Below are 27,918 nucleotides of genomic sequence, written 5' to 3' on the forward strand. Positions count from 1 at the left end.
ACTATCGTCCAGTCTCCAACCTTCGCTTCGTTGCGAAGGTTGTTGAGAGTGTGGTAGCGCAACAGCTTCCCGGGTACCTGGATGAAACTGTCTATCTAGACCCACTCCAGTCCGGCTTCCGGCCTGGGCACAGCACGGAAACGGCATTGGTCGTGTTGGTGGATGATCTCTGGAGGGCTTGGGATAGGGGTTGCTCCTCTATCCTGGTCCTGTTAGACCTCTCAGCGGCTTTTGATACCATCGACCATGGTATCATGTTGCACCGGTTGGCGGGGTTGGGGGTGGGGGGCACCGTTCTGCGGTGGTTCTCCTCCTACCTCTCTGACCGGTCGCAATCTGTGTTGACGGGGGGGCAGCGGTCGACCCCGAGGCACCTTGCTTGTGGGGTGCCACAAGGGTCGGTCCTCTCGCCCCTTCTGTTCAACATTTATGTAAAGCCGCTGGGTGAGATCATCCGTGGCTTCGGGGTGGAGTTCCATCAGTACGCTGATGACACCCAGCTGTACATCTCCACCCCAGGCCACCCCAACGATGCCCTTGAAGTGATGTCCCAGTGCCTGGAGGCCATGCGGGCCTGGATGGGGAGAAACAGGCTCCGACTCAACCCCTCCAAGACCGAGTGGCTGTGGCTTCCAGCGTCCCGATATAGCCAGCTGACGCCATCGCTGGCTATTGGGGGCGAATCACTCGCCCCCACGGAGAGGGCTCGCAACTTGGGCGTCCTCCTGGACGCACGGCTGTCTCTAGAAGACCATTTGACGGCCGTGGCCAGGGGGGCTTTTTATCAGGTTCGCCTGATACGCCAGTTGCGCCCCTTTCTAGATCGGGACTCTCTATGCACAGTCACTCAGGCACTAGTCACTTCCCGCCTGGACTACTGCAACGCTCTCTACATGGGGCTCCCCCTGGGGTGCACCCGGAGGCTCCAGCTGGTCCAGAACGCGGCTGCGTGGGGGATTATGGGGGCGACGAGGCGCTCCCATGTGACACCTCTCCTGCGCGAGCTGCACTGGCTCCCGGTGGTCTTCTGGGTGCGCTTCAAGGTGTTGGTGACCACCTTTAAAGCGCTCCATGGCTTAGGGCCGGGGTACTTACGAGACCGCCTACTGCCACCAATAGCCTCCCACCGGCCAGTACGCTCGCACAGAGTGGGCCTCCTCAGGGTGCCGTCCGCCAGACAATGTCGGCTGGCGACCCCCAGGGGGAGAGCCTTCTCTGTGACGGCGCCCACCCTCTGGAATAACCTTCACCCAGAGTTACGTATAATAACAGACCTCCGGATTTTTCGTCGGGCCCTGAAAACCTATTTATTTCAACTAGCTGGGCTGGCTTGAGCTAAATTTTAAATTGATTTTTAAATTGGGTTGTTTTAATTTACGGCCAGAATATTTAATTATTTTAATACTGTTTTTTAAATTTTGTATGCTTTGTTTTTACTTAGGCTGTGCATCGCCCTGAGTCCTATTTGGAGAAGGGCGGTATAGAAATTTAAACAAATAAATAAATAAAAAAATAAATATCGCAAAGTGAATATTGAAGAGATTGAGTATTTATTATTATATATTGATTTGGATTAATCAACTATATCTAACCTATATTTAGATATAACTTTGACTATAATTGGAATGAGTACTTAGTATTGTATATTGGCTTTGTTTAGATAACCGCATCTAGCTTATTTATATATAACCTTGAATAATAACAGCTGAATGAATTGTTGTGAGTTGATAGGAAAATTGGGTAAATTTACGATTGGAAGAATCAAGTGAATCCTGCTATTAGAGAGAGGATAGTGGATGATACCTCGAACATCAAGGTAATTTTGACAAACCAGAAGAGAATCTTAAAGGAGATGACAAGCATCTCATCGGCAGTATTTAAGGTTGGGAAGAAAACGTCATCTAACCCTGCATTAACAATGTCCTCTCCAGGTCCGCAGAAACCCACTGAGGTGCTAAAAATGGACAAATCAGCAATGTTACCAACCATTCAAGTGATATAAGTGACTTTGTCAACAATTCAAGAAACTATGCTCCTGTTACAAGAAAAAATGACCAATAATCATGTAGAACTTAAAACTGATATCCATTCTATTGACCAGAAAATGAGTGAGATTCAGGAGTCCATCCATATTAATGAGAAAAAGATAAAAAAGGTCGAGACGAGGGTGGAGCAGAACGAGAGAAACCTCGACTCGATTGACCAGAAATTAATGGCACAGAATAGGGAGTTGGAGGACTCTATCATCCAACTTGAGATGGACCAGGCAGCTTTCTACCTTCGTTTCCAGAACGTGGTAGAGGATAAAGATGAAGATCTGGGAAATGTTATGGTGGATTTAATAGCTGGAATACTACAACAAGATAAAGATGATATAAAAGAGCTGGATGAAATTTACAGGGTGCAAACCAACTACGCTAGGAGGAACAAGCTCCCTCGTGAAGTCCATGTCAGATTCGAAAGTGAAAGATATGCTATACAACATAGTAAGAGATGAACCTGTAAGCTTTAAAGGCAAAGAGGTAATAGTACTGAAGCAAGTTCCCAAGAGGGTTCGACATTTGAGAAGGGACTACAGGTTCTTGCCGATACAACTAAACAAGAGAAGTATTCCCTTTAGATGGATTTTACCAGAGGGAATGCTCATTACTTGGCAAGGGAAAAGAATTAAGATTGACAGTCTCGTCTCCGCACAAGAACTTTTGGATCAGCTGAGAGGTGCAGAAGAAGAGTAGTAGTAGAGGAACTGAACTACTGTAAAGTAGTAAGGAGGAACTGGATATAGCCTCCCAGGAAGAAATTAACGCACAGTTAAAAAAAACCCAAAGAAGGAACACCAGAGGAAAAGGAGTTAGAAGAGAAGGAAGTTAAACAAACTAAAGGAAAGCGACAAAGACCACAAAGATCCATAAGGACAAACAAAAACTAGGTAGTTAGTCGGACAATGGAGGGTTGGAAATTGCTGTCTGTTAACATTAAACAACGGAGGGAAGAGAAAAGATATATTCTCAAAATTAATTAAATTTAATCCGGAAATAATCTGCCTCCAAGAAATCCATATAAGGAGAGAGGAGAGGAAATATTTGGAATTTGCAAAATTTGGTAAAACCTTTACCTCTCTAGCAGAGAAAAAAAAGGGGGGGGTTAGCACTATATGTAAAAAAAGGAATTGCCGCTGAACTTAAATATTCAGATGATAAAGGGAGACTACTGGCAATTGAAATCAAGAGGGGTAGTATCCCAATTTTAGTAGTAGCCATTTATGCTCCAAATAGAAATCTAGGAGAATTTTATAGGAAATTAAGCCATAAAATAGATGAATTGGAATATACGAATATTTGTATTATTGGGGACTTCAACGGGGTAGTAAACCCAGATCTGGATTACAAGAGTGGAATAGAGAAAAAGACCAAAAGGGAAAGGCTCCCCAAAACTTTTTTTGACTTGGTTGATGGTCAAGGATTGACATGGTTTGGGTCAGTAGAAGTTTGGGGTTAGAAATCCATTCGGTTGAAATCACCCCGAATGTTTGGGCCGATCACAACCCATTAGAGATAAAGTGGAAAAGCCCAAACAGGATTAAACGAAGGAGATGGAGATTAAATACCCATATCCTCAGAGATGTAGGGTTTACTAAGAAGCTCCAGAGAGATCTACAATTTTTCTTTGAGGAGAATGAAAATCAGGAAACTCCCTTAACATGTGTTTGGGATACAATGAAAGCCTACTTAAGAGGGTTAGTAATATCACATAGTATATATAACAATAAAGAAAAAAGAAAGGTTCAGAAGGATTTGTTAACTCAACTGGAAGAAGCAGAAAAGAGATTACAACGAGATCCGAGTGATACCGCAAAAAAAGAGCAATGGATGACAGCAAGGCATAAATTAAATCTATTAGAACAGGAAGAATTGGCAAAAAAAATCAAACAATCTAAACAATACTATTTTGACAATGCAAACAAGCCCGGGAGATGGCTATCGTATAAATTAGAAAAAGAGAAGGAGAAGGGGGTTATAGATTGCTTGGAGAATTCGGAAGGCAAAATATTAGAGGATGAGGAGGAGAAACTCGAGTTTGTCAGACAATACTACGAGACGTTATATAGTGAGGAGGAAATTTCAATTGATAATATAAATCAATATCTTGCCAAAGAGAAACTCCCACAGATAAAGGAGGAGGAAAGGGAAATGTTAAATAGAGTAATTACAACAGAGGAATTGAAGGGGGTAATATCCAAAATAAAGAGCAACAAAACCCCTGGCCCTGACGGCTTACCAGGAGAATTGTACAAAAATCAGGATTTGGAAGAAATACTTGTACCAAAACTTCTGACAATATGTAATGACGCCCTGAGAGGCTCCAGGATCCCAGAATCGTGGACGGAGGCGTTCATCACACTGGTAGGAAAAGAAGGTACCGACCCCAAGCAAATAAAGAATTATAGGCCTATCTCCTTACTTAATACAGACTATAAACTATTTATGGGAATTTTAGCAGGTAGGATGAAGATAATACTAAATAATTGGATCCACCCCGACCAAAACGGGTTCCTCCCTGGCAGACAGATTAGAACTAATATGAGAGTGGTGATGGATGTGCTGGAGTATTATGAAACACACTCTGAGAAACAGCTGGCCTTGGTCTTCCTCGACGCTCAGAAGGCTTTCGACAACTTAAATTGGGGATTTATGATCCAGCAAATCAAAAGAATGAATTTTGGGGGATACTTTGAGAATGCGATAAAAACAATTTATGATAAGCAGAGTGCAAAGATTATACTGAATGGAGATATGACCAAAACTTTCTGGATTGGTAAAGGGGTAAGACAAGGCTGTCCACTCTCTCCACTCTTATTTATATTAGCTCTGGAGGTATTGCTAAGGAAAATTAGGCAAAATAACGAGATACGTGGATTGGAAATTAGGAATGAAACTTTCAAGATTCAAGCTTTTGCCGACAATGTAGCGCTGATTATGGAGGACCCGTCAACAACCAGGCCAAAAATATTGAAAGAATTAGACAAGTACGGGAAGCTATCTGGATTCAAATTAAATATGACAAAAACTAAAATGTTAACAAAAAATATCCCAATAAGAGACCAAGAAATATTAGTAGAAAACTTGGGCATCCAAATAGTTAAGAAGATAAAATATTTAGGGATTTGGATTACTGCTAGATGCTCAACCTTAAAGGAGGACAATTATATACCCTTATTGACAAAGATCAAGCAAGATTTGGAACGTTGGGGGAATTTGCAAATATCGTTTCTTGGTAGGATAGCCACCATTAAGATGAGTATTCTCCCCAAATTAATATACTTGTTTCAAACCACTCCTGTTAGTATTGCCAAAAAATATTTTTCGGATCTAAATGGGATAGTAAGGAAATTTATTTGGGGAGGGAAAAAACCGAGAATTGCATTACGGTCATTGCAGGAAAAAAGGAATAAAGGCGGATTTGGCCTCCCAGTTTGGGAGCTATACCATAAAGCAGCCAACTTAGTATGGCTACGAGAGTGGGCCTCATTAAGAGACAAAAGAATTTTACAACTGGAAGGGCACGACCTATTGAGAGGTTGGCATGCCTATCTCTGGGATAAAGAAAAGGGAGCAGGCATTTGTTTCCACCAACACAAAATTAGAGATACATTAATGAAGACATGGAAAGAAATTAGGCATAAACATTATTTAAAATACCCAAAATGGATCTCTACAATGGAGGCAATGATTCATCCAAACACAATAAGTAGAGAGAAAATGTTCACCTATCAAGACATTCTAGATAACAGTGCTAACCTTAAACTTAACGAGATTTTAAAAGAGCAAGGGATTCATATTGATTGGTAGCCTTATTTACAAATTAAATCCCGATATAGTAAAGATAAACAGGAAAAGGGAATAGAGACAGGGACAAATAGTTTTGATAAGGTATGGCTAGGCAGTGAGAATAAACTATTAGCTAAATTATACTCCTATCTGTTCGAATATGATAGAGAAGGAGAAATATTAAAAGACCAAATGTTTGCTTGGGGAAGAAATATCGACTCAAAGATAAATCTAGATGATTGGGAAGAAATATGGAACAGCAATCTTAAACTGACAAGAGCAATAAGCTATAAGGAGAATCAGTATAAGATGCTGTATAGATGGCACCTAGCACCATCTAGAATTGCAAAGATATATCCAAATGCAAGCTCCAAGTGTTGGAAATGCGGCCACCATCAAGGTACCTTCTACCACATGTGGTGGACGTGTCCGGAAGCGAGGAAGTTTTGGAAAAAGATACAAAAATGGATCCAAGAAATATTAAATGAGGATATCAACTTTTTGCCTGAAATTTATCTCCTGGGAGTGCTAAAACGAACATTTGTTAAGGATAAGAAATATTTGATTATTCATATTGTCACAGCCGCTAGACTCTCCTATGCCAGATATTGGAAAGAGAAAAGAGGTCCAACTGAGGAACAGATAGTCAATAAGGTACTGGACTGCGCAGAAATGTGCAGATTAACGTATGTGTTAAACCAGAGGTTCTCAACCTGGGGGTCGCGACCCCTTTGGGGGTCGAACGGCCATTTCACAGGGGTCACCAAAGCCCTCTCTCGCCCCCCCACACCTTCACTCACCCTCACTCTCTGCTCTGTTGGATCGCCAGCCGTTTGCTTACCCCGCCCACTCCCAATCTATTGCTGCCTCCGGAGTCCCAGCTGATGGCTAGAGGAAAAAAAACTGTTTAAATTCTTGCCGTGGGGCTTCAAAGGGCCGCCCTATAGCCAGTGGTGCAGCCGAACCATTTGTTAAATTGCTGGCTTGCCCCGCTCCTCCGCACCACTATTTATTGGCAATAAATAGTGGTGGGCGAGGGGCGGGCGAGCCAGCAATTTAACAAATGGTTCGGTGTTTTTTTGTAATTTTATTGGCCCACGGAGCTTCAGCATAGGCTAATTAGCCCTTGATTAGATCGGCTCCCGACTCTCAGCTGATTTGCTCTCAGCTGTTTTGCTCAGGGCTCTGCTGCTTGCTCGAGCAGATTTTTTTTCCCCTAGCTATGCTGAAAAACAAAACTGAAAGTAAAGAGGCTGTTGGCTTTGCTGTTGCTGCAAGTTGGAAAATTAGCCAGGCAGATTTCTTTTTCCTCACCAAAAAAGGTAGGTGCAAACTGTAATATTACATAATTAACCAATGTGAGGATGGATATAAAAATAGATGACAATGGGAAGGGGCATAATATAGAATAGAAGGGAAAAATTGAATTTGATTAAGATTAGAGATGAGGGTGAAGGGTAATATTGGTTTTTTACAAAAATAGATGAGGAATAAATATGGCAAAAAGGAAATATAGAAATTGTAAATTTAATTGAAATGACTAAACACTGTTTAAATTTGTGAACCGGCCAAATACTCTGTTCAGTGTGTTGGAAGAAATCTCCTTCTAGGTTCTGCTCCAAGTGGAGAAAAAGACACTGGAAACATGGAGACTGCTTGGAAAGATGGTTTAATGGTGGACAGGATCACATGGCTTGAGTTCCTGAACCGAAAAGGGCAGATACAGTAAATCCTCGGGTTTTTATACTCTCTCTGGCTCTGCATTTCTTGGGGCCACGAAAGAGTATCCTGATTGGTTGTCAGACTCCCAGGGGGTGGGGATCTTAGCTAGCCTTGCTGGCTGATGGTCACATGTGCTTCCCAGGTCACATGTGGGGAGTTTCTGTTGCTAGATGGGTAGAGAGCTAATCCTATCTTTATTGGATCTTGGCCAATTCCTACTACGGCTCTGCCTGAAGGAGGTAGATCTTTGTTATGTAGAATAGACTGGCCCAGGCCTTAATGGCCCATTGACAAAGGGTGGGGGCAGGAAGATGGGAGCTGCTTCAAAACATGCTTATCCCAGGGAAATATAATATTCTGCCTTTTTCATATTTCCTAAAATATTTCACTCTTCCAGGAAAGGGGTGAGTGCTAACTTCCTACAAAAGAAAATACATTGTATGTTTGTATGTGTGTTTCTAATTATTGTTATTTATTCATATTTATTCTCTTTTATTCCTTAAAGTTTAACAATTCATTCTTTATCTTAATATCTTTATATTTGTTTGGGGTTGGCTTTCTTCCCTTTCATCTTTTTTATTGTACCACCTCTCTCTTTTCTTTCCTTCTTACTTTCTCTTCCTCCCCCTCTTCTTCTCCTCCCTACTTCCTCTTCCTTTCTCCTTCTCCTCCTCTTTTCCTCCCTCTCTTACCCTCACTCCTACTCTAATTTCCCTTCCCTTCCTTCATCCCTCTCTATTGCTGTATCCTTTTATGCATATGGACTACTCAGAGGGCTGAAAAAGTTATTTCTGACTGGTCCTCGCACTTTTGACCAGTCCTCGAACTTACGACTGTCCTCACATTTTATGTTTTTGCCCTATCTTATCACCATGGTGAAAAGAAGCAGTTGTGAAATGAGTGACATGGTTGTTAAGAAAGCTGCACGGGCATAAATGTGAGGATGGTCATAAGTGTGAGGACCAGTCAAAAGTGCGAGGACCTGTCAGAAATGACTTTTTTCAGCCCTCTGAGTAGTCCCTATACACATAGCCATGGCCACCCGGTCACATGACCAGCTAGCCACGCCCACCCAGTCACATGATCTCCAAGTCACGCCCACAAAATAAGCCACGCCCACAGAACCGGTAGTAAAAAAATTTAGAACCCACCCCTGGTTGGGGGTCACCACAACATGAGGAACTGTATTAAAGGGTCGCGGCATTAGGAAGGTTGAGAACCACTGTGTTAAAAGGAAAGGAGGATTCAGAATTTTACATGATTTGGGATCTGTGGTATAGGTGGTTGGAAAATAAATGCAAAAGTTAATACTTATGAGGAACAATGTACAACTACTAATTAATCCTATATATTATTGTATCATAATTTAACTGTAATTAATTTTATAAGAATTTTCGTATAAATTGTATAATATTTAGATAATTGATTAGATACCGCACTTGTAAATATATAATATGACTACATGTTGCCGAACCGTAAAGTTTGAATTGTAATATATTCTTTATTCAATAAAATTTCATTAAAAAAAAAAGTAAAAGGTAGAATAAGGGAGGGTGTAACTATCAATAATAATCAAGTATTCAGGGAACATCATGTATATAACTTGTATATATTTATGAACACGGCTAAACCAAAAACTGTTAAATTGTATTATCATGTAATTCAATAAAAATAATAATAAAAAAGAATATGAATATTCTAAATATGTTGCCATCACACCTACATTAAATGTAATCTTAAAAGACCAAAATGAGCGCAAATGGACAATAAAAACAGCACAATGAAACTTTGGGAATGGTGGATTTATTGTAATAAATTCTATTTATTAGCCCTCAAGCCTTGGTGGTACAATAAACCTTTTATTGTAATAAAAGGCTCTTCATGCCTTCCCTGGGCTTTGTCTGCACCTCTCAGAATATCTCACAATTTGGGAAACTCTGGTTTAAGGTCTTTGATTAACTCTGCTGTTTTATATCTGATGTCTTGGGGTATAAATGAATGATTTTTTTTTCTTAGAATGTATTTATTTATTAGGTTCTTTATTGCTTCAGTCAGGTGACTCAAAGTGCATTTTACTGTAGAAAAGTCATTTTAAAAGATGGAAATAACAATAAATAGTGCTGTTTAATTGTAAAATCTTTCTCTGAGCTAGGTATTTATGATACACTATTTTCTTCACCTCTTTTCTCTGATTTCCCTTCCTGTGTTGTAGCATGGGAGGATTGAAAAATATCCTTAAAATGGTCAGATTATTCAGGCAATTCCTCAACGTATGTATTTTGCATTGAAGGCTTGCTGCTTTTTAAAATACTTTAAAATACTTTAAAAACCATTGATATAATGTAGTTTGCATGTATTGAACAACAGTAAATTGTTCAATGTGCTACATTTTTGCAGACGGATAAAGTAAGGAAACTTCCAAATATACTGATAAAGAATATCATCTAGAGAGGCTGTTTTGGGATGAGAAAAAAATTAAGTCACCCATGGGGGGGGGGGAGGGCATAATATGGTGCCACATGATTGTCATTGTTTGGAGAAGCAAGTAATAAATAAAACGCAAATACCAATATCACTTAGCTTATATACTGCTCCATAATGGTTTACAGCACTCTCTGGGTTGTTTACAATGTCAGCATATTGCCCCCAACAATCTGTGTCCTCATTTTACCATCCTCGGAAAGATGGAAGGCTAAGTCAACCTTGACCCCATCAGGCTCGAGCTCCAATCTGTGGGCAGAGTAAGCCTGCAATATACATTTTAACCACTGCACCACCAGGGCTTGAGGGCTAATAGATAGAAAATATATGACGGATTCCTTTCAACTGAACAGGGAAAAGAGGCAAGGAGAAAGAGAAGTACAGGTGGTGATGTCAAAGCAAAGCTGCCAATGTACAACAATTGCTTTAACTGTATGTGTATGGGGCAGTGGTAGGTTTCAAATTTTTTTACTACCGGTTCTGTGGGTGTGGCTTGGTGGGCGTGGCATGGCTTGGTGGGCATGGCAGGGGAAGGATACTGTAAAATCTCCATTCCCACCCCACTCCAGGGGAAGGATATTATAAAATCTCCATTCTCTCCCCAATCCAGGGGAAGGTTACTGCAAAATCACCATTTCCTCCTTATCAGTTGGGATTTGGGAGGTAGAGAATATACGGGGGTGGGGCCAGTCAGAATTTTTACTACCGGTTCTCCGAACTACTCATAATTTCCGCTACCAGTTCTCCAGAACTGGTCAGAACCTGCTGAAACCCACCTCTGGTATGGGTAAGGTGACCAGACGTCCTGCTTTTGGCGGGACAGTCCCGCTTTTGAGCAATTTGTCTCGCGTCCCGCGGCGTTTTAAAAAAGTCCCGATTTTTCATTCTGCCTCCTGAGTCCCGGCTGCCTCCTGAGTCCCCGCTGATGGCTAGAGGGAAAAAACCTGTTTAAACTCTTGCCGCGGGGCTTCAAACGGCCGCCCTATGTTGATTAGCTCAGTTTCCCCCTCTCAGCTGATTTGCGTAGGGCTCTGCTCTTGCTAAATTGCTCAGCAGTTTTTTTTTTCTCTTTGTGCAAACCAAGCTCAAAACGAAACTGAAAGTAAAACAGGCTGTTGGCTTTGCTGTTTGCTTGCAACGTTGGAAAATTAGGCAGCAGATTTATTTTCCTTTTCCTCACCAAAAAAGGTAGGTGTAAACAATGGGAAATTATTTAGGGCAAAAGAGGAGAGTTCAAGATTTTAAAACACAAAAGAAAAAAAAGCTCTTTTTAACTAGGGAATTGTAATAATTGAGATACTATTAATTGTATACTGTGTTGAAAGCAGAAATGGTTAAGTTGTGGTTTGGAGGAATATATGGGGGAAATTATTTGGTTTATTATTATTGGTAAATATAATTAATTGATTTGTAAGAAATTGGATTGCATGGAAATAATTGGAATATTCATGTTCATATTGATTAATATACAAAAAAGGTAGTTATATAACTAATTGATTTATATTAAAATGTTGAATTTGTATTAAACAACTCATATTACATAATTAACCAATGTGAGGATGGATATAAAAATAGATGACAATGGGAAGGGGTATAATATAGAATAGAAGGGAAAAATTGAATTTGATTAAGATTAGAGATGAGGATGAAGGGTAATATTGTTTTTTAAAAAAAATAGATGAGGAATAAATATGGCAAAAAGGAAATATAGAATTGTAAATTAAATTGAAATGACTAAACACTGTTTAAATTTGTGAACCAGCCAAATATTCTGTTCAAAGAAAATACATTGTATGTTTGTATGTGTGTTTCTAATTATTGCTATTTATTCATATTTATTCTCTTTTATTCTTTAAAGTTTAACAATTCATTCTTTATCTTAATATCTTTATATTTGTTTGGGGTTGGCTTTCTTCCCTTTCATCTTTTTTATTGTACAGCAATCTTTCTCCTCAAACCTACCACCTCTCTTTTCTTTCCTTCTTACTTTCTCTTCCCCCCACCCTCTTCTTCTCCTCCCTATTTCCTCTTCCTTTCTCCTTCTCCTCCTCTCTTCCTCCCTCTCTTACCGTCACTCCTACTCTAATTTCCCTTCCCTTCCTACATCCCTCTCTATTACTGTATCCTTTTATGCATATGGACTACTCAGAGGGCTGAAAAAGTTATTTTTGACTGGTCCTCGCACTTTTGACCAGTCCTCGAACTTACGACTGTCCTCACATTTTACATTTTTGCCCTATCTTGTCACCATGGTGAAGAGAAGCAGTTGTGAAATGAGTGACATGGTTGTTAAGAATGCTGCACGGGCATAAATGTGAGGATGGTCATAAGTGTGAGGACCAGTCAAAAGTGCGAGGACCTGTCAGAAATGACTTTTTTCAGCCCTCTGGTTAGTCCTTTTGTGCATATGGACTACTCGGAGGGCTGAAAAAGTTATTTTTGACTGGTCCTCGCACTTTTGACCAGTCCTCGAACTTACGACTATCCTCACATGTTACGTTTTTGCCCTATCTTGTCACCATGGTGAAGAGAAGCAGTTGTGAAATGAGTGACATGGTTGTTAAGAATGCTGCACGGGCATAAATGTGAGGATGGTCATAAATGTGAGGACCAGTCAAAAGTGTGAGGACCTGTCAGAAATGACTTTTCAGCCCTCTGAGTAGTCTCTATAGACATAGCCATGGCCACCCGGTCACATGACCAGCTAGCCACGCCCACCCAGTCACATGGCCTCCAAGCCACGCCCACACAATAAGCCACGCCCACAATGGTGTCCTTCTTACCAATGTTAAAATCTGTTCACCTTACCCTATACACATAGCCATGGCTACCCGGTCACATGACCAGCTAGCCACGCCCACCCAGTCACATGACCAGCTAGCCACGCCCACAAAATAAGCCACGCCCACAATGTCCCTCTTTACCAATGTTAAAATCTGGTCACCTTAGGTATGGGGCCTGTGTACAAATTGGAATTGAGAACGTATGGAAGATCACCTGAGAGGAAAATATTCCCCTGGCAAAACGAAACAAAATACTTTTATTGCTGGGCAGGATTTTTTTTCTCTGGCACCCAAAATAGAAATGACTATGGGAGCACAGTCCTATAGCTGGAGCTAAAGAGGTCATGGACCCTCCGAAGATTCATCCTCCTTGTCGGATAGAAAGTGTGCATAGAAGGTTTTCTTCCATTTTCTGATGGAAAACACCATTTCCCCCTTCTGATGGAATCTAAGTCTCACCTAGGGAATGGGGAAAGAATGACTTGGGGTTTTTTTTTGGCATAACATGTTGCAAAACGAAACTGATGGGCTTTCAAGATTCTGTTTTTATAAATTATAATAATAAGGAGCATTTATAAAGTCTCTTGACCTTGCCTACCTTAAGTGACTGACACTGCTGGGTCATCTTGATCTTCAGCCTAGTTCAGCAGTGGGATGGCCTTTAAATATGGATTCTGATGTGAGAACATACTCTCAAGACATGGTAAGCTTTGCATTGGGGTTCACCCCAAATCTAGCTTTATGAACTGATTCTTGTTTGAACTCTTGGATAGATAAAGACATATCCTTGCTCTCATATTCATAAAAATCATAATTTTGTAGGTATTTACAAACAAAATTCATATTACTAATTAACAGTTCTATAATATTATTTACAATGCAATTGTATAGATACCTGATACAAATAAGTCCCACTGAATTCAGAAGTAGGTAAATTGACAGTTTACAGATAACTCAGGCATAAATCTCAACATTTCAGCCTAATTTCTATAGAACTGTTTTAGTACCATTTCCTTATTTAAAAAAAAAAATCAAGAAACCAAAGAACGCCATATTCAAATTTCTATCTGTAAAATCTTATTCTGCAGTGAACTTTGATTTTGAATAAACAGTCCATTATATTCTGTACAGCCCATCGGAAATACATTTTTAAACTTTCACAGAAATAAACATAGAAAAAGTAAAGACAAAATTTAAAGTAATTGCTTCTGTGGTAGTACTTTTTTCCCCAAAATAATTTGTTTTTCAGTTTTTACTATGATAGATCAAATAGATGACTGAGTTGGGGAAAAGTAATAGGTCTTGTCTTTATTAATGAGTAAGATAAGGTAACAAAACTTCTGCTAGCTGGTCATTGATTAATATCAGGATTTTGTCTTGAATGCTCTGCAATATTTTTGATTTCTACATTAAATACTAATTTAAAATTAGTGGTGCTGTTTCATTTCTGAAGTGCTATTTTTACATGCTTTTTATTTATGTCTTCTCTGCAATTGTGCTATCTAATGTCTTCATTATATATGAAATTCAATATATATATCAAATTGTTAATCATCTTGAAATTACTGAATGAAGGACAGGATATCAATCTAATAAATGAATAATATCCAAAATCCAAGTTGAATAAAAGCATGTGATAAATTAATTACTAAGGCCAACTTAAACTGCAAAATACTACTCTGATATATGATAGGAGCATCTTACTTATTTAGTTTATCATTGAATATATAAGACAGCTAATTGTAGAAGCAACACAAGGCAACATGCACAAAAATGAAAAATGCATACATGGTGCTTATTAAATAAAACAAATCCAATATTTAAAGGTCCACACTAATAGTCTTAGAGTCTCAGTTGAATACAGAGTAGCATTTAACAAGATTATTCCCTACTTCCCTAGCCAAAGAAAATACTATATAAAATATGTGAGTTCTGTCGCAGATAAACTGTGCTCAGCTTCCCTACAGACTACATGGCCCCCCCAAAATAGATGCAGTAACCGGCTGCATTTCAGGTGCAGGATCGCTTTGTAATTATGCAGCCTTAAGTGGTGCACATAGCAGCAGCAACCTCCTTGATGGACTTGTGGATTTAAGATTTAAAAGAAAGAAAATAAATCAAGATGATCTAGCATTGGAAAGAGTATGCAGAGATGAGGCAACTCAGTAAATGACATTAACTGGTAAAGGAAACTAGTCCAAACAGAAGACCAACTCTAAATATGACTTAGTACCAAAAATAGAAATAGAAGGAAATTCTACATAAAATATGCTGTGTACACATTTAGACTGCCCCCACCCCCAAATCCAAAGCAGGAATGCAAATTGAAATGATAATCAAAGTTTAAACAGGAGAACCAGAGCTGTCAATTTCAAGATGATAGGCATGTGATAGAATTATAGATGTCTCTGGTTTACGTATTGAGTTTATTAGCCATCTTTCAACATACGTATCTATATGTATTTTAATTAAAAAGAGAATAAATATTACACAGCACCAAAGCAAAAATAAAGTATTACAATATTTATAAGAAATAGCTGAACACAACAAAACTGGAACCAATGCTACGGTTACATCAACTTTCCTCAGGCTAGCTTCCTTCAACTATATTGGCATCATAACTACCACAAACACTAGGAATTTTGAGACAAGTTGTGGAAGATTAGCCAATGTCCAAATATCTTCATCTTACCCAAGAAAGATCTTAACAATGGCAGTAGGTAAACCACTGAGGAAGATAGCAACTCAAATACAGATATCAAAATAAAAAAAAGCTATTTTTCTCTTGCATTTCCATCTATTTAACACAAATCCAGAGTCTCAACATTTGGATCTTTTGTTTGCTTTTTTCACCCTAGATTGCTACCTTTTTTTCTACTTTATGGTTTATATGCCAAAAGTCTAGTAAAATCCTTTTCAGCATTCACTGTGTAATTTCAATTCTTCTGCTCCTGATTTGTGTTCTCTCTCTTCTTCAAATTCCCATTTTAACTATTAGTCATTCTGAGATCTTGCAGCTTGTGTACAGCTTGTAAAGCCGCTAGAATAGCGCAAATCAGCTGTCTAGCGGCTTGAAAACTTTCTCCCCGGGAAAAGGGGAGGAAGAGAGCAGATGGACGTAGGTAGAGCTCCCCAAGGAGCCCCAGGAACCATTCTGGGGCTCGAAGAGTGAGAGCTCCCTGGAAGCCTGACAGAGCTCCGGATCTGGGACGTTTCTGCTTTAAGCAGAAGAAGACGCCGCGTCCACCCCTGCAAACAACGCTTGGAATAAACATCATTCAGAAGCAGGCTGAGCAAACTCAGGACAGATCAGATTTGCAAGTACTGAACTTTAACTCCAAATGTGTATTACTTCCTTTTTGATTCATTAAGGGGAGAAAGTGAAACCAAGATGGCGATTGAGCTTTAATGGGGCGTGAAAGCGAAAGTTAAAAAGGAAAATTTCGTTTAGCGCTGGTAGCTCCTGTTCAAAAATTCGAGATTTTTTTTTAAAAAAAGATTAAAAGCTAAAAAGACTACAGTAGTGATTTTTTTTAAAAAAGGATTGATATTATTTAAAGACTGGGAATTTTTTGATTTGGTGGATTTGTTGTTCTGGCTGCTGAATAAATTCAAATTGGAAACTAAAAATGGCTTCAAAACAAATAAAGGCTATTGTCCCCAAAAGTGCTGGGAGCTTGCCAGCTCAAAGGTCTAAATTGCAATCTCTCTCTGTTCCAACGGAACCATCAATATTAACACTTGAAATGTTGCAGGAAGCCCTTAAAATACAAGCCCCTATTACAGAAAAAAAAATTACTGCGGTGTTTGAGGATAAAATTCAAGATGTTGCTGAGGAGATAGTTCAAATTAAAGAGATTATTCAAAAACGAAATCAAGAAATTAGAGAAGATATTATCATGGCAGTTCAAGGTCTGGCAGGCCATATTGAAGCATTAGATGAAAAAGTGGAAGAAATTAAGCAGTATAATGAGAACTTGGAAAATAAAATGGGAGAGGTCCAGAATAAGATGGAAAGAGCTGAGGCCAATGTGATAATGATACAATATAGAGATATGGAATTTGCTTTGAGAATAAGAGGCCTCAAAGAAAATAAGCAAGAGAATTTGAGAGAGATCTTTTCAGAAGCATTTGCACAGATAATGGGAGATCAAAAAGCAAATCTTGAATGGCAAATTGACAAAATTTACCGTGTCAATTCATGGGTTGCCAGACAGAAACATCTACCAAGAGACATTGTAGTCTATTTTACAACAAGGAGAATACGCAATGAAATCTTACAAGTCACCTTTAAAAACAAACTTCAAGTGCAGGGGCAGGAGGTTTTAATACTGAAAGAAATCCCCCCCAAAATGTTGAGAGCCAGAAGGGATTATGCTGTTCTGGTGGAAGAACTGAGAAACTGTCAGATACAGTACAGATGGGAGGTTCCAGCTGGACTAGTGGTGAACTATTCAGGAGAGAGATAGCATCTTAACTCAGTGTGCAAGGCAAGAGATTTTTACACCAATGTACTAAAGGCTGGATGCCCACAGTCCCCAGAAGCTAGAAGGAAGACGGAAGCAGAGGGGGCAAGAAAGGGGGAGAAGGAAGAATCGTTGGCACAGGCCCAAAGGGGAGCTTTGATTACTCAAGAAGATTTAATACAACTTTCAACTACTGCTCAAGCTTTGGAGGTGTTCGACAAAATAGAAGAACCTAAGGATCAAAGACAGGCCCGAGCGGCAGCCAAGCATCAAGAAGAATTAAGACTGCAGCAACTACAGATGATTCAAGAACCTACAAAAACAGAAGCAGTGGGAGGAGCAAGACCAAAAAGTAAAATGCATGGAGATTTCCAGCAGATGCTCCAAAAGCTTCAGGCGGCCAAGAATGGCAACTAGATTTCTGACTTGGAATGTTAATGGCTTAAATTCACCACAAAAGAGGAGAAAAATATTTCATTATTTGAAACAGTTTTAAAATGATGTAATCTGTTTACAAGAGACTCATATTAGAAGTAAAGATCAAAAATATTTAATAAATGCAACGTTAGGTATACATTTTGTTGCATCTGCTCCCGAGAAGAAGAATGGTATAGTTATATACTTAAAAAAAGACTTAATTTCCAAATTAATTGAAGCAGATGATCAAGAAAGATTTATAGCAATTGAACTTTTAATAAAAGGAGAAAAAATACTTTTAATTGGAGTCTATGCACCGAACCAACAGCAGGAAAAATTTTATAAGCTTTTACATTCTAAGTTACTACAATGGGATTACAAATCATGCATTTTATTGAGCGATTGGAATGGAGTTTTGGACACTAAAAAAGATAAGAAGGGGCTCTTGCAAAATATCTCAACGCGTGCTAGATTGCCAAAATCGTTTTTTGAAATGATGGATGATATGGAGTTGAGAGATATCTGGAGAGAGAGGAACTCTAAAGAAAAAGACTTTACTTTTTTCTCTGATAGACATCAATCTTTCTCTAGGATTGATTTCATATTAATTACTAATGATCTTTTTTCTAGGGTGAAGAAGACGAAGATCTGCCCAACAGTTTTAACAGATCATAGTCCAGTTTGGATGGAATTAGAGCATGGAATGGGATTTAAGAGGTCTTGGAGGTTAAATGAAAATCTGTTTAGATATGAGGAAAATGTAAAAGAATGCAAAAAATTTATGAAAGAATTTTTTATTATAAATATGCAAAAGGGTACATCTATGGAAATGGTTTGGGATGCAAGTAAAGCATATATGAGAGGTATTTTGATATATTTGAATAATAAACATAGACGTAAACAGGAAAAAAAAAGGAAGGACTTAGAAGAGGAAATTTAAAAAAAAAGAACAAGCTTTGATATTGAACCCAGCAGACAAGAAAATAAAAGAGGCAATTAACTTACTGCGAGGGCAATTTAATATGCTAATGGCAGATCAGGTCGCAACTAATTTGCAATATGCTAAACATAATACTTTTTGCAATGCTAATAAACCAGGGAGATGGTTAGCATATTTGTTAAGGAAAAAAACAAAAGTCATGGACCATAGAGAAAACAGAATATAAAGGTAAAGAGGTTTATCAGCAAAACATAATTAAAAAAGCATTTTTGGAATTTTACGCGAGGTTGTATGCTAGTGATAAAATTCAAAGTATAGATGTAGATAGATACTTACAGAAAGAGAATATTCCTATAATTACAAGAGAGCAAAGGGAGGGTTTAAATCAACCAATAACTTCCGAAGAGATCATGCTTGCAATTAAGCAGTTGAAAGTGGGTAAAGTCTCTGGGACGGATGGTTTGACAGCTGCTTATTATAAACACTTGCAGTTAGAAATGGTGGGACCACTCAAAGAGTTATTTACCAACATACAATCTGGAGGAGATGTACCCCCATCCTGGAGGACAGCTTTTATTTCCCTGATTCCAAAGGAGGAGCAAGACCACACTCAGCCAAAAAATTATAGGCCTATCACTTTTAAATACAGATTACAAGATTTTTGCTAAAATACTAGCAAATAGGTTAATGACAGTCATGCAACAAATGATTTATAATGATCAAACTGGTTTTATAAATGGTAGACAAATGAAGAGTAATGTAAGGCAAGTGGTTAACCTATTAGAGTACTTGGGGAAGAACAACCAAATCCCTGCGATGCTAATATTTCTTGATGAGAAGTGAAATGTGAAGTTTACACAAGCCCAAAATTTAAGAGAGAATTTTTATAAAATGTTTTATAGATGGCATCTAGATCCTAAAAAGCGAGCCTGTATATATCCAGGTGTGCAAGCTAAGTGTTGGAGATGTGAATGTGATGATGCCACGTATTATCATATATGGTGGACATGTAAAAAAATTAAGGCATTTTGGATAAAAATATGGTGGATTATTCAAAATATTCTCAAAAAGAAGATAAAATTTACTCCACAGTTCTTCTTGTTAGGTATAATTACAGATTGTACTGTTATAGAGACTAAGTTGATTTTAAATTTAATAACAGCAGCCAGACTTTTGGTGGCACAGTATTGGAAGAAGGAAGACTTGCCTACTATTGAAGAATGGACATTAAAAGTAGTGAATTTAGCAGAGATGGCCAAAATTTCAGCATATTTGAAGGATCATTCAAATGAAAGATATTTATCGGAATGGAGAAGATGGATTGACTATATTCAAAACAAATATCGGACTAAAAAGCTTCAAATAGCTTATGAATGAAATCAACTTTTTCTTTTTGAATTATGTTTTGTTAATTGAAAGGGGAGTTAAAAGAGCAAGAGGGAATTAAGAGCCTACAGAAAGTTAGCATATTTTAGTTTATGTTTGTTAAATGTTATACCCTGTATTTGCTCTGGGAAGTCCGGGGTGGGGGGAGGGGGGTTGGAGGGAGAGGGGAAAGGGTGGTGGGTGGAGGAGGGAAGGGTGGGAGGAGGGACGCGGAAAAATTGTTGTAATATTTGATAAAACTTTTTAATAATAAAAAAATCTTAGCAGCATTCATTCAGCTACTGCTTTTCAAAAACATACATCCTAAACTAATTCAATACCATACACTATCCATCTCTCTTTCATGAAACAACTCTGCTCCATCACTGCTTTTGCCAATATCAAAATAGTTATTTTGTTGATATGGTGTGTAAGTAATATGAAATGCCCTTTGCTGAAGAAACTAAATCTTGCTAACTAGATTGTGCCATTTTTCTTTGGACAACTATCCTTATTTCATCAGGTTGATGGGAGCCAGGTTCTGATATTCCAAAAAGAGACATATTTATACATTTTAAAATATGCTTACTAAATAACTATTATTTAGTTCCTGCACTGGACAGGGGATTGGACTAGAAGACCTTCAAGATCCCTCTAACCCTATGATTCTGTTACTTGTCCAACTAATATCTGCATAATATTTGCAATTCCATGAAATGAAGAATATTAAAGTCACTTGTTTATGTTTGCAACACTTCAACTTAGTATCTTTATGATACTCTATAACTAGAAAGAGATATGTTTTGCAGCAGATGGAAACCATACCCCATCTCCTTGTGTGTCTTTTAATTATCTATTTCAGTTCCTGGAACACATGTTTTGGTACATGCAGCATCAATCTTTATCAATTCCATTACAAACACCAGCTACATCTGATTAGCAGCCCACAGTATTACATACCATGTAATAGCAGTGTGGGGCACTTTCATCGAGATCAAAGAAGAGGGCTACATCTCCCTCTGGCATACTGATTCCCCCACCCCACTCATTTTCCTTCTAGCTCCCTTCTAGGCACAGAAGGATTTTTGGTTGTGATGCTCCAACAGACTAGCACTTTCAAAATACTTTCCTGCCCTGGTTTGGTTGGGAAGAGATCTTTTTCTTCTTATCCAAACAAGTAAGCAAGATACAGGGATTCCTTTCTCCCTTGGTTGACTTCATATTCACACCTGCTGTCTTTAGGATGGAGCCATGATAGGAGATCTATGGTCCTTCTTTCACCTAGCTTTCAGTAATTTGTATGGTCTGCTCATCCTCCCCCCGCCCCACTTCTTATTTTGCCACTGACAGCCTATTGCTAAAACAATTGAGTAAGATTTTCATATTTAGTCAAGTCTCCCAATTGTTTCTGAAATTCCTTTAATGCTATATTACTTATTTGAAAAAGAGCCAGTCTGGCATAGCAGTGAAAGTGCTGGCCTAGAAACTAGGAAATTGTGAGTTCTACATCTCTCTTAGGCATGAAAGCTGGGTGACTTTAGTTACTCTCTCTCATACACAGAGTTATTGTTGTGTGAGGAGGCAGCAGCATTGGGTATGTTTGCCACGTATAGTAAAAAAAAAGCAGGGAAAAGTCTAACAAAATAATTATAGTGAAATGTATAGGCTTTCCAAGATGCAGCCCAAATACAAGATTTACTATTTGAGTTCAGTGTTTAAAAATCTTGTGTGTGTGTGTGTGCGCGCGCGTGTGTGGATGCATGCCTACATGGGCATGGACATACAAAAACTTGCAATTTTAATTCATCCTATATCCTAGCTCTGCTATAGTGGGGATATAGGAAAGGATGGTGTATGGTTGGTGATCCTATTTACTCAGGTTTTTCAGTTCCACATGTAACTATTAGGGAGAAACCCCCTTTACATTTTACACTGGATAGACAGAGAATGGGAAAATATATGCAGTGCCAGCAAAACCAACTTGTGAGCATTCATATGAAGGTTCATTGTCAAGGCTAATGCCACATTTCATTCCATTCACAATGTGGTTAAAATGAGCAGATAGGAAAATTAAGAAGCATTTGGCTCATAAATTTATTTATTTAAGAAAATTTACATGGCTGCCCAGTTCACTCTCAATGACGCCGGGCAGCATACAAAGAATGAATGCAGTATGATGGGGTTCAGGGGTGAATAGACATTCTCTTGCTTAGAATAATCTTTCTCATACAAAGATCTCTTAATATTATTAATGCATAAAAAAGCAAATACTTTATGTGAGTTACGTATTTTATGTATCTTTTTTGTTTGTTTTCTTTTTTCTTTGTGGTCTGTTTTTTTCAAAAATTTCTTTATTTTCACTAAATTTCTTTATTTTCTTCTTTTTCAATAAACGTTTTAATATATTTTATATATTAATATATATATTTATATTAAAACAATATAAATATATTTTGTTTATTAAATATCTAATATTAATAGATATTAATATTAAATATTTATCTAATATTTTTTTATTTATATATTAAAAGCAATAAAAATTAAAAAGCAAAGATAATTGCTTTAGCTCAACTCAAAATGTGTTGGTAAACAATGTCTTTGTTGAAGCCAGTTACAATGTAATAAACTGTAAACAAATTTAATTCTTTCTCTGAGACAAATAAATACATTCTACTATATACAAATCCATAGAGTGGCCTATGACTGAATGGCTGATGACAACAATGACCACATACATCAACCCTAAATATAAACTTTAATGCTACATTTAGCCTTATTCTTGTACTTTTTAATTTCCTGTTAATTCAGATTGTTTGCTTTTTAAAAATTCTCTAATGTACGAGAAATCTACCTTTTTTGGTTAGTGGAAGTTTGGGGAAAGGTCCTCACAAAAAGTGGATGTGGTAATCATTTATAAACAGGTTCCTCAAACCATCAATATCATGGTGAGCCTCACAAGAATGGTAGGACCAAAAGCCAAGTCAGTAACTTGCATGAAAACTTGAAAAGTTTCAAATAGAAACCACACCCTAGAATCCCCAATACCTTTCTCCAACAAAAGCCTATTTTATAGAAAAAAACAGATGACATTTAAAAAGCAGGAATATGGCCAACGGCTAAAATAGACTTAGCCCCCACCCCAACAAATTCAGGATTATTTTCCATATGCTCTTATTGTAAGGTCTCAGAGTATAAGTCCAATACTCCATCAGTTTGCTCATGGGTGCTCATTCATGCACAATGACTTCTGACATCCAGGCAGCTGCTAAAGTACTCTCATTTTGTTTGTCTGCTTCAGCCAGCTCTATAAAGCAGACTAAGAAACCAATGGATTAGAGGTCTAAAACTACTTCCATTGAAACATATGCTTCCGTCCTTCTTCCCTCAATCATAGGAGGGGCTTATGTGACATGTTTCTGAAGCTAGTTTTGTGGGATGAGATCATGCCCCCTTGTTTGATCTTTGCCTTGGCAGTAGCTCTTGTTTCTATCCTTCAAGGCCATTTTCTATGCCCTCTACAGCTTGTCTGTTTTCATGAACTTTTCCTTGGTTGGTTGTATGCCATCCACAGTCTCTCCCTCACCAGGTCTCTGTCCCATTTCTCCCTGTTTGAAGCAGGTGGAGCCCTCAGAAAGACTTCAAAGTGATCAGCACCCATCATCTTTACTTGTTAAAATAATGTGACTGTCCCACAAGGGTGGGGCAGGGGAGAAGTCCAAAGAAAAAAATGGAAGCTACTTGGAGGCCAGTGGGTTATTTTCTCTAAAGCACTTCTAGTCACCTGATAACTAGATAGATATCTTGATAAGGCACTTTGTGAATAGAGGGAGCGATTTCTACAATTGTTGTCCGAATTTCCAAAATCCATAAATACCTTAATATTTATTTATTTATTTGTTTATTGCTTTGGAGATTACCATAAAAGATAAAACTATACCATAAACTAACCAAAGGGGCAAGGTACACAGAGCACTGTAGCCTAAACTCTGATTAGCTATTAGGATGTCAATAATTCATGCACACATAATCAAAGTAGTTCATATCAGCCTGACTTTGTCTAACTCGTGAGTTGCTAGAGAATTAAAAAAGCTTGTGATATTTTGGTTGGTTGTTAATATTCTGCAAATACGGATTGTTTAATTTTTATACTTCAATAAAAACATTACAAACAGTGTCTAGAAACCAACCTGACTGATACTTTGTTTTAAAACATATATGAAACAAATCAATTCAAGTGAGTTACAGTTTTAAATTGTGTACCTTAAAAATACTTTGCATTCATAGTTTAAGCCATATTTTTGAACAGAGAGAAATGGGGAGGGGAGATCAAACTGTTTAGTAGAAAAAAATAGTAAAAAGTGCACTACTGAAACACAGCAAAGGTAGTTGAAGAACTTTGGCAACAGAATTGGATTGACTTAAAGCTACCTTATAAAAGTTTCTCAGTTTGTTTTGATATTTTTTTAAAAAATGATGATGATATACTTACAGCTTGTACACAGGCAGGAAGAAGCACAGTCAATCCCACCAGGAGGATAATTTGCATATCCCTGTACCAAGACAAGATTGAAATAGTTACAATTCACAGCTATGGCCAGGCCTGCTCTTACTGTTTTGCATGTCTTGTAACAACTTTTAAGAAATGCTACAATACTAGAAAGAAATAGGTCTACTTACTGCCCGGTCCAGCATCCTAAACTGAAGTGTGGAGTACTTTTCATGTCTGCTTCTTTTCTCCTTGTGGAAGAGGATGGTCCTAGAAATCAAAGGGAACAACACAGTCTTCAAAAGAGACACCAGCAGCGAGCAGAGGCAGGCATTTTTACAGGGGGAGGAGAGAGGAGGGGGATTTGCGCAACCTCCAAAGGATCACCCGAGTCAGGTTAAGCGGCACCTTCCCCCGGAGAGGCCAAGCAGAACTCCATGTCGATGATGGAGGACAGAAAGCTCCGCTTCCCTCCGGAATCAACGCTGGGTGGAATAACTTTTCCCCTCAGGTGGTTTACCGGGCCGGGCCTGGTCGGGCGGGACGACACACCCGAAGCCCTGAGACGCGAAAGTAGCGGCCGGGGAGCTTTCCGGGGTCTGGGGCCACGAAGGGAGCGAGAGACGCGACCCCCGGTGCGGGCTCAAAGCTGAGGGCGGCGAAGTCGAGGTTCGCGCCCTTTGCAGGTACGGACTCACCTTCCAGTCCCCGCAGCTCCCTCAGGCTGCCTGTCGACCAGCCCGCATCCTTCCTCCGGACCGACGGGCTCCTGGCTTTGAACGGACGCGGGAGACAGCGGAACCGGCCGACTCCTCCTCGGCGGCTCCTGGCTCTCACGCTGTCCCAAGGGCCGGGGGCGGAGACAGGCGGGGAAAGGAGCGGCCGCTGCCGCCCACAAGCGGGGCCCAAGAATCAAGCTCGCCTTTCCGGCGCTAGAGACGCTCCAGGCGGGACACGGGAAAGGAGGCTGACGGTATCAGCCCCGTTGGGCACGGCCACGTGTGAGCACCGGTGGGGCGGACGGCGCTTTTGCGACGATGGGTAGCAGGCTGGCGGGGCTGGGCATCGCGCTCCTCTTAGCGGTGCTGCTCGTTCCAGGGCGGCGGTCCTGGTCGGAGGCGGCGGGGGTGAGTATTGCCTACCTGCCTCGGACGGCTCGCTTGGCTCTTCTCTCCCCCCTTTTCCCTGCACGCCGCCGTCAGCAGGATCCGGCCGCTTCCCCCCACCCCCTCCGACCCTCTTATCTCAAGCCCTTACTGTATCTTGAAGAAGCGTTTTCTGAACTCCCCAAATCCGGTGGCAAGTAGTAGCTTGCTTCCTATTACCCGCAGCGCCCCACTGAGCAGGCCACTCGCGGGAGGTCTCCTTCTCTTCGGGTGTAGATTTCTGCCACCGCTAAAGTTACTCCCGATGCAGAAGGCAGGGCAGGGGAATCCGGCATCGTCTTGTAGGCTAGTCCTGGTGTCAGTTTTTAAGACAGAGTCGGCGGCATGCCGGATGCACAGAACCACTATGTGTGGGAGTAATGATGTACTCATTACAGGTCTGTTGGTTTCTTTGAGCAGCAACCTAAAGCCCTGCACCTATGAATGGTTTTAGTCCGTTTGTAAATAAATAAATCGTTGCTATCATATAAATGTTTGGCATTAACTTCTGAAGTGAAACAATTGCCTTTGTGTTTGAAAACAGCCACTTTAGTTTTGGAACACATGGAAATTTGACAACTTGCTAGTTTGCTGTTCAATTTCATTTATTCCAATTGCTTTAAATTCATTGTTTGAAGAGGTCCTTAAAATGCCTCTGTAGTGAGTTAAAGGCACTCACAGACTATTTTCGCATAAAAAATTCAAAACTCATGGTAATTTATGGTCAATAAACTATGTTTTTCTGAATGAAACCAATTACCCATGTTTGCAAACCACAATGAGCCTTAAATTAGCCCTCCACATTGTAGTCACGTATATTATATGAACCCACTTACCATTTATTGGAATGTTAGAAATGAAACAATGTAATCTCACTATTTATTATGGGAACTTCTAAATCCAAATTTATATCAGGAATAAAGTATATATAACTCTATAAACTTAACCTCTATCTAAACAAGTTGGATGTTTTACTGTGGTTGGGAGATTTGTTTGTTTTTGTCTTCAAACTATTTGAATGAAACTATGTTCTCCAAAGTACCAGACTTTCAATTTAGTCAATCACTTTCATCAGTTGCTTATATGACCTGTAGTTTCCGTTATTTAAGATTTCTGGATCATCTTTACCTTGTTAGAAAGGAAGAGCCTAGATGTCAGATATCTTGTTTACTTTATTGTCATTCCAAACAATTTTATTCTAGCTGCCAGCCGTTTTCCCAAATTACTTTTTTCCCCTTTTCTAATCCTATCATATGTAATTCTTCCCCTGGTAATTTCATCACAATTGATATAAAACTGCTTTACTGAGTACTCCAGAGAGAAGAGATGAAGAATAACAAATAGTTGATTTGTTTCTATCCATTTCACTAATTATAATTGATTGGCACTGATTGCCAGATATCAGCCTAAAACAAAGGTTCTTAATCTTTTTCTGCCATGTCTGAAGAAATCTACAAACCTCAGAAAAATAATCCTAATGACTTAAAATAAAAAAACATACAGAGATTTCTGAAGGAAACAGATTAATTGCATAGCATATCAATCTGGGTTTAGGCCCTGGCATAGAACTGGACATATCTTTATTAACCTCTTTGATGACCTCTGACAAGACTGGGATAAAGGGAGAGTGATACCCCCCCCATCTTGTTTTCTTTATCAGAGGGATCTGATGCCATCAACTGCTGGACAGGCTGCAAGATGAGGGGGGCATAATGTTGTATTGGTTCTCCATCCTGTACAGCTAGTTCCAGTTTGTGGCTCTGGGCAAAAAGAAGTCAATTGGTTACTCAATTATGGTGTGCTGCAGAATTCAACTCTTTTCCTCCTTTCCTTTAATATCTACATGAGGCCACAGGGAAGTGATATATCAGCATGGGGTGAAGTATAAGTATATAATATTATCCAGTGATGCATTGCTGCCCACAGACAGAAAATTGATGTGCTGAAGGCATTGTCTTGGTGCCTAGAGAAGAATGGACTTAATCCTGAAAGAAAATTTGGCAGTGGGTATGGAAAGCCTCTGATTCTAAAGATATATCTCTCTGTTTCTGAAGAAGGTTGAAGCTCACTGAACAGAGGGTGTTCATGATTTGGGGTTTTCCTGGATGTTTGGCACTTGCTTGAGCACCAAATATAATGATATCTAGTGTATCCATTGCAATTGTTTCTGGATCAGGAAACACTGCACACTGTTATGCAGACCTTCATCATTTAACAATTGGACTATTTAATATATTCAGGATTCTGTCCTTGAAGACCATCTAGATTCCAGGAGTTTAAACCAA

At 39.2% G+C, this 27,918-nt stretch overlaps 2 protein-coding genes across 2 annotated transcripts in view; one reads left to right on the forward strand and one right to left on the reverse strand.

Annotated features, from left to right (window-relative positions):
- The window catches only part of COL4A2 (collagen type IV alpha 2 chain), a 226,075-nt gene extending 200,817 nt beyond the window's left edge, over positions 1 to 25,258 (reverse strand). Inside the window, exons 1-3 of the mRNA XM_070933134.1 lie at positions 25,187 to 25,258; positions 24,680 to 24,758; positions 24,492 to 24,552 (exon numbers count right to left, since the gene is read on the reverse strand). Coding sequence (XP_070789235.1) covers positions 24,492 to 24,552; positions 24,680 to 24,723 — 105 coding nt within the window. The 5' untranslated portion in view covers positions 24,724 to 24,758; positions 25,187 to 25,258. The remainder of the gene's footprint in view (positions 1 to 24,491; positions 24,553 to 24,679; positions 24,759 to 25,186) is intronic.
- A 155-nt stretch (positions 25,259 to 25,413) lies between these two features.
- The window catches only part of COL4A1 (collagen type IV alpha 1 chain), a 170,237-nt gene continuing 167,732 nt past the window's right edge, over positions 25,414 to 27,918 (forward strand). The window contains exon 1 of the mRNA XM_070933135.1: positions 25,414 to 25,615. Coding sequence (XP_070789236.1) covers positions 25,526 to 25,615 — 90 coding nt within the window. The 5' untranslated portion in view covers positions 25,414 to 25,525. The remainder of the gene's footprint in view (positions 25,616 to 27,918) is intronic.

This window comes from Pituophis catenifer, unplaced genomic scaffold (assembly GCF_029215685.1).
Source record: "Pituophis catenifer annectens isolate HBS135680 unplaced genomic scaffold, rPitCat1.0.hap2 SCAF_1, whole genome shotgun sequence".
Lineage (NCBI taxonomy): Eukaryota > Metazoa > Chordata > Lepidosauria > Squamata > Colubridae > Pituophis > Pituophis catenifer.